This window comes from Astyanax mexicanus, chromosome 16 (genome assembly GCF_023375975.1).
Source record: "Astyanax mexicanus isolate ESR-SI-001 chromosome 16, AstMex3_surface, whole genome shotgun sequence".
NCBI lineage: Eukaryota > Metazoa > Chordata > Actinopteri > Characiformes > Acestrorhamphidae > Astyanax > Astyanax mexicanus.
In genome coordinates this window covers 30,853,051-30,868,036 of record NC_064423.1, presented here as the reverse complement: position 1 = coordinate 30,868,036, position 14,986 = coordinate 30,853,051, and the positions used below count along the sequence as shown (strand labels likewise).

The following is a 14,986-nucleotide window of genomic DNA, read 5'->3' as shown; positions in this document are numbered from 1 at the left end:
ATGATCAATGTTTTGTGTTATCACTATGTTGATCCCAGATAGATCATTAATTTTCTAAGATCATTTACAAGTACTATTTAAGTAAAAAAATATTATCAATTATCAATCAATAAAATCAATACAATAAAGAAATTTGTCTCGGCTTTGGTCTATTTTTTTTTTTTTTTTTTTTTTACCCTTTTCCTATTGTCACTCTTAGGTCAAACTGATTAGAAAATCGTGTGTCTTATATAAACATACGTCATTACAGATCATTTAAACATGTTAATTTAAGCATTTTATATTGAATTGTTCATTAATTACATCTATTAATTCAATCGTTTCATGCTCCAAATAATGATCGAAAATATTTTATTGGTCAACATGTCCCACAACATAACAAAAGGGTTAACATCTTCCAACACATTCTTCACTGCTGTCCACACACCTCACATCCCATAGTGGTTGGGTTTTGCTTCTCCACACATTTCCCACCACAGACCCACAAGTTCCAAATGATGTTAAAATTTTATTTAAACCTTTGATCTTGTGAACTTCCTCCTTCCTCACCTCACATCCAAAACAGCAGTGTAGCAGTCTCAGAATAGTAGCTGAATTATTCACAGTTGTTGCTGAATCATTGATGTATTCTTATCATTCCTACATAATAATAATCAGCCCAGCTAACACCAAAATAACTGTTTTTCCACAGTGTAGCTCATATTGCACAGATCTACACGCTTTGAAATATTAAGGTCATCATCATGAATACTTAATCCCTCTGACGAAATGTGAGAAGGCGGTGTGAAGGAGGATCTGGTTCTGTTTACCAGGGATTTCGGGCATCGTTAAGCCGATCCACCACTCAAACATCAACATAATCAGCTGCATATGACAGATAAAGTCCTAATTAACAGAAACTGATGAGAGTTTAACGGTATTCACAAACTGAGCCATTTAACATGCTGGTTTGTGGATTGTGTGTCTTCAAAAGTGTTTTTAGTTATGGGACATCACGACAGGTCATCAAGCCATGCTATTTTGGAGATATATATTGTAAAATTCAGTTTTTTATTAAAATCCAATATGTTGATTTATGTTTACTAGAGCCACACTCAAAACAGAGAGCTGAGAATTATTGGCATGATGGCGGCACAAGAGATTAAAGAAACCCACAAAACTATTACTTACTAAAAAATACAATAGCCACTATATTACCATAGTTCATGTCATTTTTTCTTCAAACAAACATAACAATTGCTAGTAGGTTGTCTCAACCAACAGCAACATTTAATGTTTAATGAATGGAAAAATAAAATAAATGCTAATAAAAGCAAACTTCGGCTTCCCATTACAGAGAAATAAAGGAATGGACAATGTAATTACGTATATACCACCTGTCCCCCTTTCTGATTACATGCAATGCCCTAAAGTTAACTACTTAACCATCAGCTAGGTTACTGAACTTCAGTGCTCCAGCCTGGTAATGAAGCAGTGTTATGTATTTATTGTTTATTGGTAAATGTCAAAATCTTGAAAGGTTGTCTGAATTCTTAAGGGGGAGATGGGAAATGAGAGAAAGAGAAATGGGACTGGGCCAAAGACAGCTGTTTAAAAAAAACTTTGGACTGACTGAACACAAGTACAATATATGGACAAAAGAATTGAAACACCTGCTCATTGACTTTTGTCATTGATTGATTGTTTCTTTCTAATTCTATATTAAAAATATTTTTACTCCAGGATGACTTTCCAATAGATTGTGGAGTATTTAATTGCATTTAGGGACAAAATCCAGAGAATCCAGAGAACACAGTTCCACTGCTCCACAGCTCAACGCTGTGTAGCTTTATACCCCTCTAGGCCACACACGGCATTAGATATGTATGATGCCAATAGGTTTATACTTATCTTCAATTGAGAGCCCTATTCTATTGGCAGTAGTTTTCTACAGGAGCTAGACAAGCTTTGTGTGCATGCATTTGCACATATATGTCAGCAATGGATGCAACATATACAGCATGTATAGTTTTGAACATAGCATTTTGACATATAGTGTTTGTGTACATGACTATGGCATAAACAACAGCACACAGCAGTTAGACAGGATGCTGCATTACAATGCAATATAAGCACATGACAGTGCCAAACTAAGCACAATCCCAAAAATAAATACAAAAGACAGTGTGACTGTGAGAGAGAGGAAGAGAGAGAGAGAGAGTGCAAGACAGTGCAAGAGCACCCAGCCAGCCAGCGCTGACTATATTAACTGTGCAAATGATATGTAAACTGTGACAGCAGTGACAGCCAGCCCATTACAGATAGCAGCACAATAATATATCACTCCAGCAGCCTTGGAGTCGGAAACGTGGGCCATCCAGTGAAAGCAGTTGGTGTGAGGGTCTACAAATGTTCATCTGCTTTATTCTACACTTACTGTAAAAGATTGCTGCAAAACACTGATTCTGCCTTTAAAAAAGTCTCTCAGTAGCTACTTTTGGGTAGTGTGCTTCTTGGTGAGAGAGCACTGACTGCTAAACATGCCTCTATGACGTACTCAAAGACATTTTGCCCAGTTGGCAGACTCTGAGAAGGGGTGCATCACAGGCCTAAGAGAAGAAAGACAGTTATTCAACTGAAATGACCTCTATTTAGGCCAACCACTGCCACCTTGTAGTAGATACGGCGGACACTAACAGCTCAGCTTATCACAGGGCTTCTAAGTGGAGTTTTTCAGCAGGATCATGCTCACCGACACACAGTTTTCCCCAATAAAACTATAATTTTACTCACACTAATACTGTAATCACTTACATATGTTATCATTACATTCACACAGTTTAAATTTCATCACAGTCCATGGCAGAGCTTTCAACTGGCATTTTTGAGGTCAGGTATCAAACAAGAGCCATAAGAACCATCTTTGACACCAGATCATGGATCTCAATGGAAACCACGCATACAGAAATATTACATACTAGGGGTGGGTGATATGGTCTTAAAATAATATCACGATATTTCATGGATTTTTTTCAAATAACAATACTCTTTGCGATATGACAAAACACTAAATTTAAAAATGTTTTCAATAAAACACTACAGCAACAAAATGAAAATCACATTTAATAACTGCATACGATATGATATGGCACACCCCTAACTGAGATATTTAATAAATACAAGAATTTTATCAGATTTGTAACAGAAGTCAGTGATCAGAACAGTGTAAATTTTTATTTTGCTAAAAACAGCAAAAAATTAGTAACTGTCACTGTTTGTAACTGATTGTTAGGGGAGGGTGATATATTGGCACAATATTTCAGGATATAATATTGTTCATGGTAATAAAAAATACTGGCAATATTATTGCGTACGATATGATATGGCACACTCCTATTACACACTCAGAATCTGAGGAGCCAGCATATATAACACTCAGGTACCCCTAGTAGTAAAAAGAGGGACCATATGTGTTGCCTCTCATGGCATCTGGCATCATGGTGCTTCCATCTGGCATCTTTCAACAGGATAATGCTCACCCACATACACAACAAACGGTTTTCAAGGAATGTCTTATTAGAAACAGTGCATTAAATTGGGAATGCAGCCACAAACAGACACACACCAACACACCAGTTAGACACTCAGAATCTTAATCCTCCATCTAAGCATTCCTACAGTAAACTGCACAGAATGGAAAACACAGCTTTTCTTACCTTCGCCTGTTGTCATATCCAGCGTGCTAAAGTGCAGTACACTCAGTGTCTGTGTATATGCGTGTGGGTGAGTGTGTGCAAACTACAAGCGTCGCTCCTTCACTCTGCATAGCTCCTTCACTCTCTCTCTCTCTCCTCCCCTCTCTCTCTGATCTTGTGACTGCGCACACAAAGTGCTGCTGCTCTCCAAAAAAAGGCTGCAGCAGCTCCCTCTAGTCTACACACAGATTTCACCTCAATTTTATTCTCTCACTCTCCTACTTTCTCTCCATACTTATTTTTTTTCTCACTGTTTTTTCTCTCTTGCTCGCCCATAATCCCTCTACTTGGCCTACACTACAGAGGGGTCTTCTCTATGTGTGTTGATGATTGGTATTCCAGCGAAGTCTACAAACAAAGAAGTGTAAAGCAGGCTTCCACTTAGCCTTTTGCACACTGCTAACCTTTAAAGGGCCCATAGCTGTTATTTTTATAGTAATATGACATTTTAACATAACAAACAATGTCATAAGACTTATTTACATCAAAATTTCCTCCCTGTATCTACTGCAATTATGAACAAAATTATTTCCCACGATTTATCTGAATAATGAGAATTCTTTTAATATGTAATAGTGGAACTGTTAAACCTTAGGAGAAAACCTAACATAACCAAAACAAGACTGGAAAACAGTCACAGCTATCTATATTTAAGCCCTCAATGTTTACATACACTCAACAAACCAAGAAAAAGGCAAACTTTCACACACTATAGCGGTAACTAAAAAAGCAACAGTCACTCCATAAGAATATGGTGCCTCACAGCAAACCACAGCAAACAGGGAGCTTAAACTTGATGAAACAGAAAGCTAAAGCCAGGGAAGTGAGCAGGTGCTAGGCTAAAAGCCTAACCCTAACCATAGCTATAAAGCACTAACTTACAAAACATGAGCTGTCACAGAAAGCAGGTATTGGCTAAAAGCTGCCCCAAACTTTTCAGGATTAACATCTCTTCCTCTCTGACAGCTTCCAGAAGACTGCACAACTATCTGGAACGATTTGGAACAATAACAAATACAATACATTATAGTGTTTTTATTATAGTGCTAAAAATTCAGCTATTATATGTTTCGCCATGAGGCTTCTGTTTAAGCCCCTACTCTTATGAAAGAATACATGTAAAATACCTCAACAATGTATTAAATTGAAGTAATGGTCAATATTTTGAAAATTGTAAAAATATTCTTAGTATATATATTTTTTGTATTTCAAATATATATTTAAAGAAATGCATGCTTGTATATTTATTTTCTTTGTGTGTGTGGTAATTAAACCAGCCTATAAACCAGAGCACATAGCCCATTAAAATATTTACATACTCACCACAAATATAAAACCAGCATTTAGTTGTTAAATCATATACATACTCTTTAGACATAAAAAAATCCAATATTTAAAAATGCATTATATTGCACCTTAGCAATAGATATGCAAAGGGTTCTCCTCAGAAATATAGAAGAAAATTTACCTCAGCATGTTCTTTCACATGTATTGATAATTCCTTAAGTCCTTAAGTCTAAATACATAGTATTTAAAACAGACAGCTTAGCTGGACTGCACACACTATGGACGAAACTGTGAGATTTTAAACATGAACACAGTTTACATGGTATTTTTGTTACTAAACTGTCAATGAAATGGGCACCTTTACCAGTGCAGTAAAAGAACACTACACATTTCATCTGCTCCTCCTCTTCCTGCAATAAAACAGCACACTGTTCTTTATTAAACACCCAACTGTAGTATCTAACATCTGGACAACTGAAGCTATCTGACACTTCCTCAAAACACACACAGCGTGCAGAGAAGCTCAAGACCTCCAGTTTCCTTATATTCTTTATAAGGACTTCCTTATTATTTAGAGCCACATGCAAACAGAAGAAAGTAGTTTAAATGTCTAATCTAGTTCCTGCAGCAGCTTATTAAAAGCACAAAGCCCAGCACAGCGATAATTAGTCATGTAAGGTGATAGAGCAGCCGCACAGAGACTAATCACACAAAGCTTAACGCAGCTGCCTGGTGTAACTCTCCTCCTGACTTTAGTACTCTACCTCACTGCTAATGGCATGAGAACTGAGCTGGGAAAACACTGTATATTGTGTTATAGTGTTAGACCTGGCCTGTTAATAATTACTGCAGTAGTGCAGTACCGTTAGCACAAAAGAATAACTGTGATATGCAAATATACACCTGCTCATCCACCGTTTCGTCTAAAATCTAGAGCACTGGTTAGCAGCTTGTCATAACTAGTAGCAGCCTTTATTATTCTGAATAATAAAGTCATTATTCGGTCATTTAATGGAGCTCCATACTCCCTCCCGAGACCCCAGCTCCACCACTCTAAATTGTGGGCTTGTATACCCCTCTAGCTGAAGCTTGGTGGTCTCATATTTGTATATTCTAGAGCAGTGTCCCATTCAACTGGAAGTGCTATTGGGTCATATGCATTCACGTATGACTCTGATGACAGCAAATTATTAAGCAAGAGTTAAAAAACGACACACAGACACACACACATTCAGACGGCCACAGATAATAATCAAGCTATGATACTGCAGAGAAATAGATCTGCTAACTTGCATAGGCTTACACTGTATACTAAAAGTTCCTTTAAAGAAACCTAACTGACCACACTTTTACACTGTCTCATGAAAACCTGAGTGTAGTTTTAAAAATGTTAATCCAACTTAATTCACACTCATACAGATAACCCTGCAAATTTTAAACAACTCATATTAACCAAGTACCAGAATTGTAGCATTAATCTACTCCTCATTAAGCAGCAATAACAGTGTCAACTTGCACTAACTAACTTGCCTTTAACACTCAGGCCAGGCAACTGTATCACAATGTTAATAACATATATACATAATGAGTAGGACTACACAGTTGTGGTGAGTAAGATTCGAAAAACACATCAAGTTGCAAACAGATGGTTCAGGAATGTAAAGAAAAGAGCAAAAAAGCAGCACTGAGCAACAGAGAAAGTGATATCTTGCTCTTAAAGCCTTCAACAGTCAGTCTAAATAACTGTACCGCAATAGAAACAAAACATACACAAATAGGGTAAGATACACAGAGATTTTGAGTCAGGGTGAAAGGACACACCCAGTATGCAAATATCTGATGGCAGAAACACTCCAGCATTTTTCAGTCCAATCTGTAATTACCGCATCTGTACCATACAATTGATTAACAAGATAATTTCAGCCTATTTTTTGATGAGAAAGATTGAAAAATAAACCTTATAGAGCTGAGTATAAAATATATAAGCTCTACCGTAGTCTAGTCTGTGGATATGGAGATGCTGTTGTGCTGTTGTTGATTAACTGATCATTGCGCATCAGGCTAAAATACTGATGAATACTGATAACAAACAAAAACAAACAGAGGGAAAAGCACATCAAAGTCAGAAAAATGTTATATTATATTAAAGACATATCTACCTCTATTTATTGTATAATAAGCTGATAACATGATAAAATCATGGTGACAGGCTAGGTAATTGCTTCTTAGTGCAAGATCTCCCAGTCAAACAAACGCTGGAGTATTTCTTTAAGCACTGATAGAGAGCTGTACTCACTCACCTGCAGACAGGATCATATTCCCCGATCTTTGGACTTCGTCAAATTTGTTAAAGATTACATTCAAGCTGCAAAAAAACAGACAGAATAGAGACGTTTCAGCCTCCACACAGTCACACAGCTAACATGTGATCATACTGATCCTCGCTTGCTTCTCTGTAAGAAAGTGAGAACTGCAGTCACATGTAAAAAAAAAACAAAAAAACGTCAAAAACGGGAACTTAACGTTTTTTAAAGAGGGTGTTTCAAAATTGCCCTGACACCACAATCAGAAATAAAGAAGCTTTCAGTGCATCTGAGTCTATTCCTGCTGGATTACATAAGCTAAATCTGAATAAAAGGTTGTGAATGTGTGCTGTACCGTGACTGTGGCAATCCTTTTTTCCCCAGATCCATGCGCACCCTCTCCCCAACATGTCTGTAAATCTCCACAAGGCAGCTCATGGCTCCATCTCGAACCTAGAATGGACCAGAGAGAGAAAAAAACAGAAAATGTTTAATCTACATTTGAGGTCAGTCTTTCATGGATGTGCTTTTTCTAAAAATCAAACCCAAGAACATCATAAAAGTGGTAGAACTTGAAATCTTGTAAATTTGCTATTAAGAACTACGCATTTCGAGGGCACCATAACAGTCATTCTTATACAGGGACAACTAGCTCAGTTTCCTAGCTAAGTTACCCATATATTTATTCAAGTTCAACAACTGCACATTTAAGTCATGTCCCAGATGCTCCAAAATAAAAGTCTCCTCTTAAAAAAAACACTGGCTATAATTTGTGCTACATTGGGTCCATAATTGTGCAAAGTACTTAAGTGATTTACACTTTAGAGGTAATTAAAATATAGAAAATCGTTTCTCACAGCAGTTCATAGAAATTAACCTGTTGTACAGCAGTATCATATAAAGATCAGCTCCTGAATGCTAATAAAGATCATTTACACAAATTAAAGATTTTTGTTTTACTGTTAGAAAGCAGGCTGAAGTAATAAAAACAGCTGCATGTTGCTCTCTTTTCATTGTTTAATAAGATTGTTTTTCTGGCTGATTGACCTATACTAATGATAAAGAACTAATTTTGGGTTGGGCTAATAATGAAGTAAGCTGCTGTCGGGCGAGAGACGGATTCTCCAGTGTTCTCAATGACTTGGTTTTAGTGGTTGTGTTTGGCTATACGGGGGACTTCCATCAAAATTACACTGATATGGTGTACAATGTATAAGCTTACAGTGAAGTTCTACATTTTTTGTATTAATACTGTTTCATGTATTTGTATTTTTTGTATTTTTTTTTCTTATCATGTAAATCTTCTTTTAATATTAGAAGATGTTGCTATCATTCCAAATGTCGGTAGGTGTGAATGCATTTAATAATCATGATTTTGTTTAATAAATAATTCTTTGGATATAATAAGTTTTACATGGGGATGTCTGTAAAATGTGTGACAGATTCAGACAAAGCCCTACAAAAAATCTTTCTGTGACCTAAAATAATAAAGAATAATTATCAATCTTACAATCCACTCTTAATGCACTGTTGTTTTAGCCTCATGCTTGGAGCACTGTTTATAAAAGTTTTGAAATAATAAGTCTTGAATAAGACTTCTGCACTATTTTTAAAAATCCAGTCAAATCCAACATTATATAAACTGGGCATATGTAAAGTACATTTTATTTTTTACAAATATTTATAAATTAGAAACCTTGCACATAAAACAGAAGGCATGTGCAGCTTAACAAGTCTTTTGTACAGTAAACGAAATAACTGTACATACACTACTAGTACAAAGTTTTTTTTTCCCATTTACAAACTTTTCTTTTTTTTCCCATACACAAACTTTTCTTTTTTTTCTTTTGTGTGATTTATGTTTAAGGGATTTTGTACCATAAGCACTGGAACTAAAGAACTTAAATGGCAAAAATAAACAGAAGCAAACTGGGTGTGTTCCAAAACTTTTGTTTAGTTGTGTATATGTGTTAAAGTCATCACAATGTAAGTTTCCAAACATCAAACATCACTGTATATGTAAATTTCATTACAACTATTAATTTAACTCCAAAGCCACTTTGCTTATCTGTTTACGATACAACCACTACATTATTATTTTTATTCTTCTTCTTCTTATCAATTTTGTTATTTTGGAAATACCAGTGGAATTCCCCATTAAAGTGAAATATGCAGTAGCTGCAGTTCTTTTTATTAACCACTAGATGGCTCCAAACAACACGTTTTTCAAATATAAAAAAATAGCAACAGGAAGTGCACTTACTTGGCTCGTGGGGTCTCCTAGTAGATTACATATATGGGGGACAATCTTGCTTAAAGTGAGGCCTTGGGCTCCATAACTTAAAAAAACAAAACAAGAAAAAGAAATAAGTAAAAATATAAATAAAATGAAGCTACACAAAATTATTTTATTAAGCACAATACTGGGGTTTGTTCAGTACGTACATGTTTAGTGTGGAAATAAGGCAAAAGCAGACGGCTTCTCTGGTCCTGTTGTTCTTGTGTTTGAAACCTCCCAGCATCTGGTCCCATACATACTGTAAACACACATGGAAAAAAATATATGTATTTATTTACATATGTTTATATACATTATGATATATAAACATATACATTTAAAATATATATTTTTTATAAACAATTACAATTACAATTACAATAAAAAAAAATCCACAAATTTTACACATTGTAAAATTGATTAAACATATTTTTTGTATATTTAATTTACCTTTGCAATTGTACAACTCTTCGATGGTGATTGTGGTCAAACCATTTACACTCAACACAAAAGGAATTTCTAATCTCCCACAGACCTACATAAACAGTTTTACTAGGGCATGACTGCATACCTGTGGACTGGCAGCTTGGTCCATCATTTTCAGCAGCAGTGAATGGGCTTGGTCGCGCACTTGGTCTTTGGCATCACCTAAACGGTCTGTTAAACTAGGCAAGACTAGAGACAAAGAGAGAGAAAAATACAGCACTTAATCTCTACTGTGAACTGCTGCAGATCAGCCATCAGCATGAAAGCAGGTGTGAACGGGTGGGTCTTTAGTCTTCAACAATCTACTACCACAGTATTTATGAGATTCAAACAAAATACAATTAAATACAGTCACATATACAGTCCAAAAATAATTATAAAAAAGCATAGTTTTAAAAGCAATCTGCAGTAATTTACCTGTACCAATTAGTGTTTTAAAGCGGTTCTGTAATCGTGTTACTAGAGCTGACACAATGTCCATTCCCAGCAGGGCCACCTGAGGAAGAAAAACAAATACATTTTAATAAAATAAAAAAGTAAGTAAACGATTCTTCGCAAAAAAAGAAATGGAAGCCTAAAAACAATAAACAGATTAATAATTATTTAATTTTGAATGTTTAATTTTTTTAAAGTGGAATGTTACAAAATAATATCTTGTGTGTATTAAACTTTAAGCTTTTTATTTATCTAAATGTTTTTACATAAAACATAATCAAATAAGAATAGTCAAATGTTATATTAATGTATTGTAGAGCACTTGACTTTAGGCTATTTGCTTAATTATTTTGTATAAAATAATAACACTAATGAATAAATAGTCAAATGCAAAGTTACATATTTTGTAGAAACCTTGATTTTGCTTTTTACATTTTTTAAATGTAATTATTTTGTATAATGATCAAGAAATACATTAATACATTAATAAATGGATAATTAGTGAAATAATAAATGAATTAAAAAATATTTAATTGTGGACGTTTTATTTTTTTAAAGTGAAATGTCACAAAATAATTTCTTATGTGCATTACACTTTTATGTATTTAAATGTTTTTATACAAAACAATCAAATAAACACAGTCAAATGTAAGATTAATGTTTTGTAGGATACTTGATATTAGGCTATTTTATTTGCGTAACTATTTTACATTAAATAATAACACTAATAAAAAATGATCAAAGTTACATATTTTGTAGAAACCATAATTTCTTTTCTTTTTTTCCATTGAATTGTATTAAACCTGTTTTTTATTTATTTAAATGTTTTTATAAAAACAAAATCGAATAAAAATAGTCAAATGTTAAATTAATGTATTGTGGAATAATTGACATGAGGCTATTTTCACTTGCTTAATTATTTTGTAGAAATAATAAAAATATATATTTGTAGAAACCTCGATTTTTTTATTATTATTATTTTTTTTTTAAATGTAATTATTTAGTATAATGATCAGGAATTACAATATATCCCATTTTCTACATAATTTGGATGAACCGAGACAATTTTGTGCCGTTCCACCTTAAAAAAAAGCAACAACCTAAGACCTGTGACGTTTTAGCCCTAATATGCAGATTAGGCGCAGCAAAGCATCATGGGTAGTGCCTCTACTCTCTGTTTAGCCTCGTTTATCTTCGTTACAGTTCGTGTTATTGTAGATGTAGCTCTCGAAATGAACTATTGAGCGTAATCAGCAGCTGCTACTCAAATAACTAATAAAGAAAACAAACACTATATTTCTCTTCACCGTCATGTATTTTCCAACGCGACTTTAGAAGGTGCCCAGCGGCAGAACTACAATCCAGCCTTCCTTGTCTGGGGGTGGATTGGGATGTTCAATGAGCGATTAGCGAGACCATCCCTGCTAACACCTAACCAACACATCAAGCACCACCTGAGCTCTTCTGCTCAGGCCACGGTGCAATTTTTGGAACCTCCACGGAAGCGGTGAAGATAAAACACAGATATACATATAAAACGTGTGGTTAAACAGCATCATCTAGCGCTGAGCAGTAGAATGACACGTACTGCTGTAGGATCAGGCCTTAATAGAGTTATTCCTGTTACTTTTATTACAGTTACTTATATTCAAGCATCTACAATAAGATTATCAGTGCAAAATAATATCAAAATCTACATAAAATGCATTTATAAATACATTTGAACTGCAGTAGTTTCAAATACGTTACATACATGTATATACACTATTATATACAGCTCTGGGACCACTTCAGTTTCTGAATCAGTTTCTCTGATTTTGCTATTTATAGGTATATGTTTGAGTAAAATTAACATTGTTGTTTTATTCTATAAACTATAGACAATATTTCTCCCAAATTCCAAATAAAAATTTGTCATTTAGAGCATTTATTTGCAGAAAATGAGAAATGGCTGAAATAACAAAAAAACATGCAGAGCTTTCAGATCTCAATGCAGAAACAAGTTCATATTCATAAAGTTTTAAAAGTTCAATATCAATCAATATTTGGTGGATTAACCCTGTTTTTTATCACAGTTTTCATGCAACTTTGCATGTTCTCCTCCACCCGTCTTACACACTGCTTTTGAATAACTTTATGCCACTCCTGGTGCAAACATTTAAGCAGTTCAGTTTGGTTTGCTGGCTTTTGATCATCCATCTTCCTCTTGATTATATTCTAGAGGTTTTCATTTTGATAAAATCAAAGAAACTCATAATTTTTAAGTTATTAAATCCAACATCAGGTGAAAAGTCACAATGACTTTAAACGTCTGTGACAATGCACTTATTCCATTAAAGACACGCCCCCTTATCCACCATCATGTATTTTCTAACAGCATTTTAGGGGGTGCCCAGCAGCACAGCCAAACTTCAACCTTCCTTGTCTGGGGGTGGATTGGGATGATCAATGAGCGATTAGCGAGACCATCCCTGCTAACACCTAACCAACACATCAAGCACCACCTGAGCTCTTCTGCTCAGGCCATGGTGCAATTTTTGGAACCTCCATAAAAAAGTTAAAAGAAAAAACAGTCAGAAAACATCTATTTTCTACATAATATGAAGCCAACATAAATCATTATTTAAGCCAAAATAATTATTTTATTAAAAAAAAATGGATTGTTACAAAGTAATATATCTGTGTATTAAACCTGTTTTTAATTTATTTAAATGTTTTTATAAAAAATGGAATAAAAACGTTAAATTAATGTATTGTTGAATAATTGACATGAGGCTATTTTTATTTGCTTAATTATTTTTTATCAAATAATAACAGTAATGAAAAATAGTCAAATTCAAAGTTGCAAATTTTGTAGAAACCTCGATTTATTTTCTTTCTTTTTTTTTCTTTTTTTAAATGTAATTATTTAGTATAATGATCATGAAATAAAATATATCTCTTTTTTTTTTACATAATTTGGATTAACTGAGACAATTTCGTGCTGTTCCACCTTAAAAAAAAGCAACAACCTAAGACCTAAGACAAACAAGCATGTATTATGTGTAATGGGACAGCATCATCTTGTGGTGAAAAGCAAAAACTACACAGAGAGTAGTTAATAGAGTAAAAACTATTATAGTTATATTAAAAGTAATGCTCTCCTTTGCCTATTTAGTTTAATTTTTTATTATTTTTAAATTACTGTTGATTTATTTTATTGTAATTTGTTGCTGGGATTGGCAATATTGTTAATATTACAGGTATCCGTAAGTAAAACTACAATAAAACATCAGTGCAAAATAACTTCAGGAATTAATGCACGATGCATTTAAGCATACATTTAAAAAAAATTGAAAACCATTTAAAAGTTTGGAATATTAATACAAGAAAATATTAATATTAATAATAAATACAAGAAAACAAATAAGGGACACATATGGAACTATGTCTAATATGGATTTAAACCTAAACCCAGCTGAGATGGTGATTTAAGGTGATTTGGGATGAGCCGGAGCTTCACTGTGTGAAGAAAAAAACAGGAAATATTGTTCAGAACCTCCAGGAACTCCTTCAAGAAGCTGAAATGTGGCTACTTTGAAGAATCAAAAGTGAATAAAACATTTTCTGGATTAATTATCACTTTTTGTTTACAGAATAATTCTGCATGTGTTCCTGTAAAGCTTTAATATAGTCTTTAACATTAAATTTACAATGTAAAAAAAAAATAAAAACAAAGAAGACAAATTAAACTTTTGACTAGTACTGTTCATGTATTATACAGGAAAACTAACTCCATAGGGACAGATACATAGTGAAGACGCAGAGGGATCAATGAACAAATACTTTAAAAAGGATAATATAAAATGCATTCTCTAAAGCACAATTAAATACATGATTTAACAAAATATGGAACACATATAACTGACACAAAACTTAAATCAGTTAAATGCTAATATAGTGAAGGTAGCCCTGATCGACAGGATTACACACTGGCGGTGAGTTGGGGTGAAAGGAAACACCCATTATGCAAATAAATGATGCCAGGAGCCAATAGGAAAGATGCACAAATGTTACTCCTCAAAGACATTACATCATCAACTCCCTAAAGAGTATTATTGTAACTCCGCCGCTTACAGACTATTCGAAGGTCACACATATATAATAATACTCTCAGAATTAATTAATTAAACTCACAGGGAATTTATTCCAAAAGGCTGTGTAGAATATGCTGTGTAGAAAATTTTAAATAAAGGGCACTGGAAGGAATTTAAGGATGCTCTCATGCAAAAGTTAAAATGCAAACTAAGCTGATTAACTTGGGGGGTTAAAATATTTCATTTTTAGCTAAACTGCTTTAAACCTATTTTGCTTTTTGGTTGGAGAAATTGAGCACCATCCTGTTACCCAATTACAAACTAAGAAAAACGAACTATAAAATCTACTCAATACACGTGAAGCAACAATTTGCACTCACTTTTAAT

At 34.0% G+C, this 14,986-nt stretch overlaps 1 protein-coding gene and 2 non-coding genes across 30 annotated transcripts in view; 2 read left to right on the top strand and 1 right to left on the bottom strand.

The window, feature by feature from the left end:
- LOC103025616 (CLIP-associating protein 1-B) overlaps positions 1-14,986 on the bottom strand; it is an 87,215-nt gene that overhangs the window by 54,300 nt on the left and 17,929 nt on the right. For 27 of the 28 annotated variants that reach the window (XM_022669926.2, XM_049465541.1, XM_049465549.1 and 24 more), the window contains exons 3-8: positions 10,506-10,584; positions 10,174-10,277; positions 9,770-9,861; positions 9,588-9,663; positions 7,680-7,777; positions 7,322-7,386 (exon numbers count right to left, since the gene is read on the bottom strand). In XM_022669926.2, coding sequence (XP_022525647.2) covers positions 7,322-7,386; positions 7,680-7,777; positions 9,588-9,663; positions 9,770-9,861; positions 10,174-10,277; positions 10,506-10,584 — 514 coding nt within the window. Of the gene's footprint in view, positions 1-3,695; positions 3,847-7,321; positions 7,387-7,679; positions 7,778-9,587; positions 9,664-9,769; positions 9,862-10,173; positions 10,278-10,505; positions 10,585-14,986 lie in introns of those variants that run through there. The other variant, XM_049465561.1, reaches the window with a different exon arrangement.
- Positions 11,888-12,018, top strand: LOC125782344 (U4atac minor spliceosomal RNA). The gene has a single exon (XR_007424961.1). It is a non-coding gene; the product is annotated as a U4atac minor spliceosomal RNA (small nuclear RNA).
- Positions 12,938-13,068, top strand: LOC125782342 (U4atac minor spliceosomal RNA). The gene has a single exon (XR_007424959.1). It is a non-coding gene; the product is annotated as a U4atac minor spliceosomal RNA (small nuclear RNA).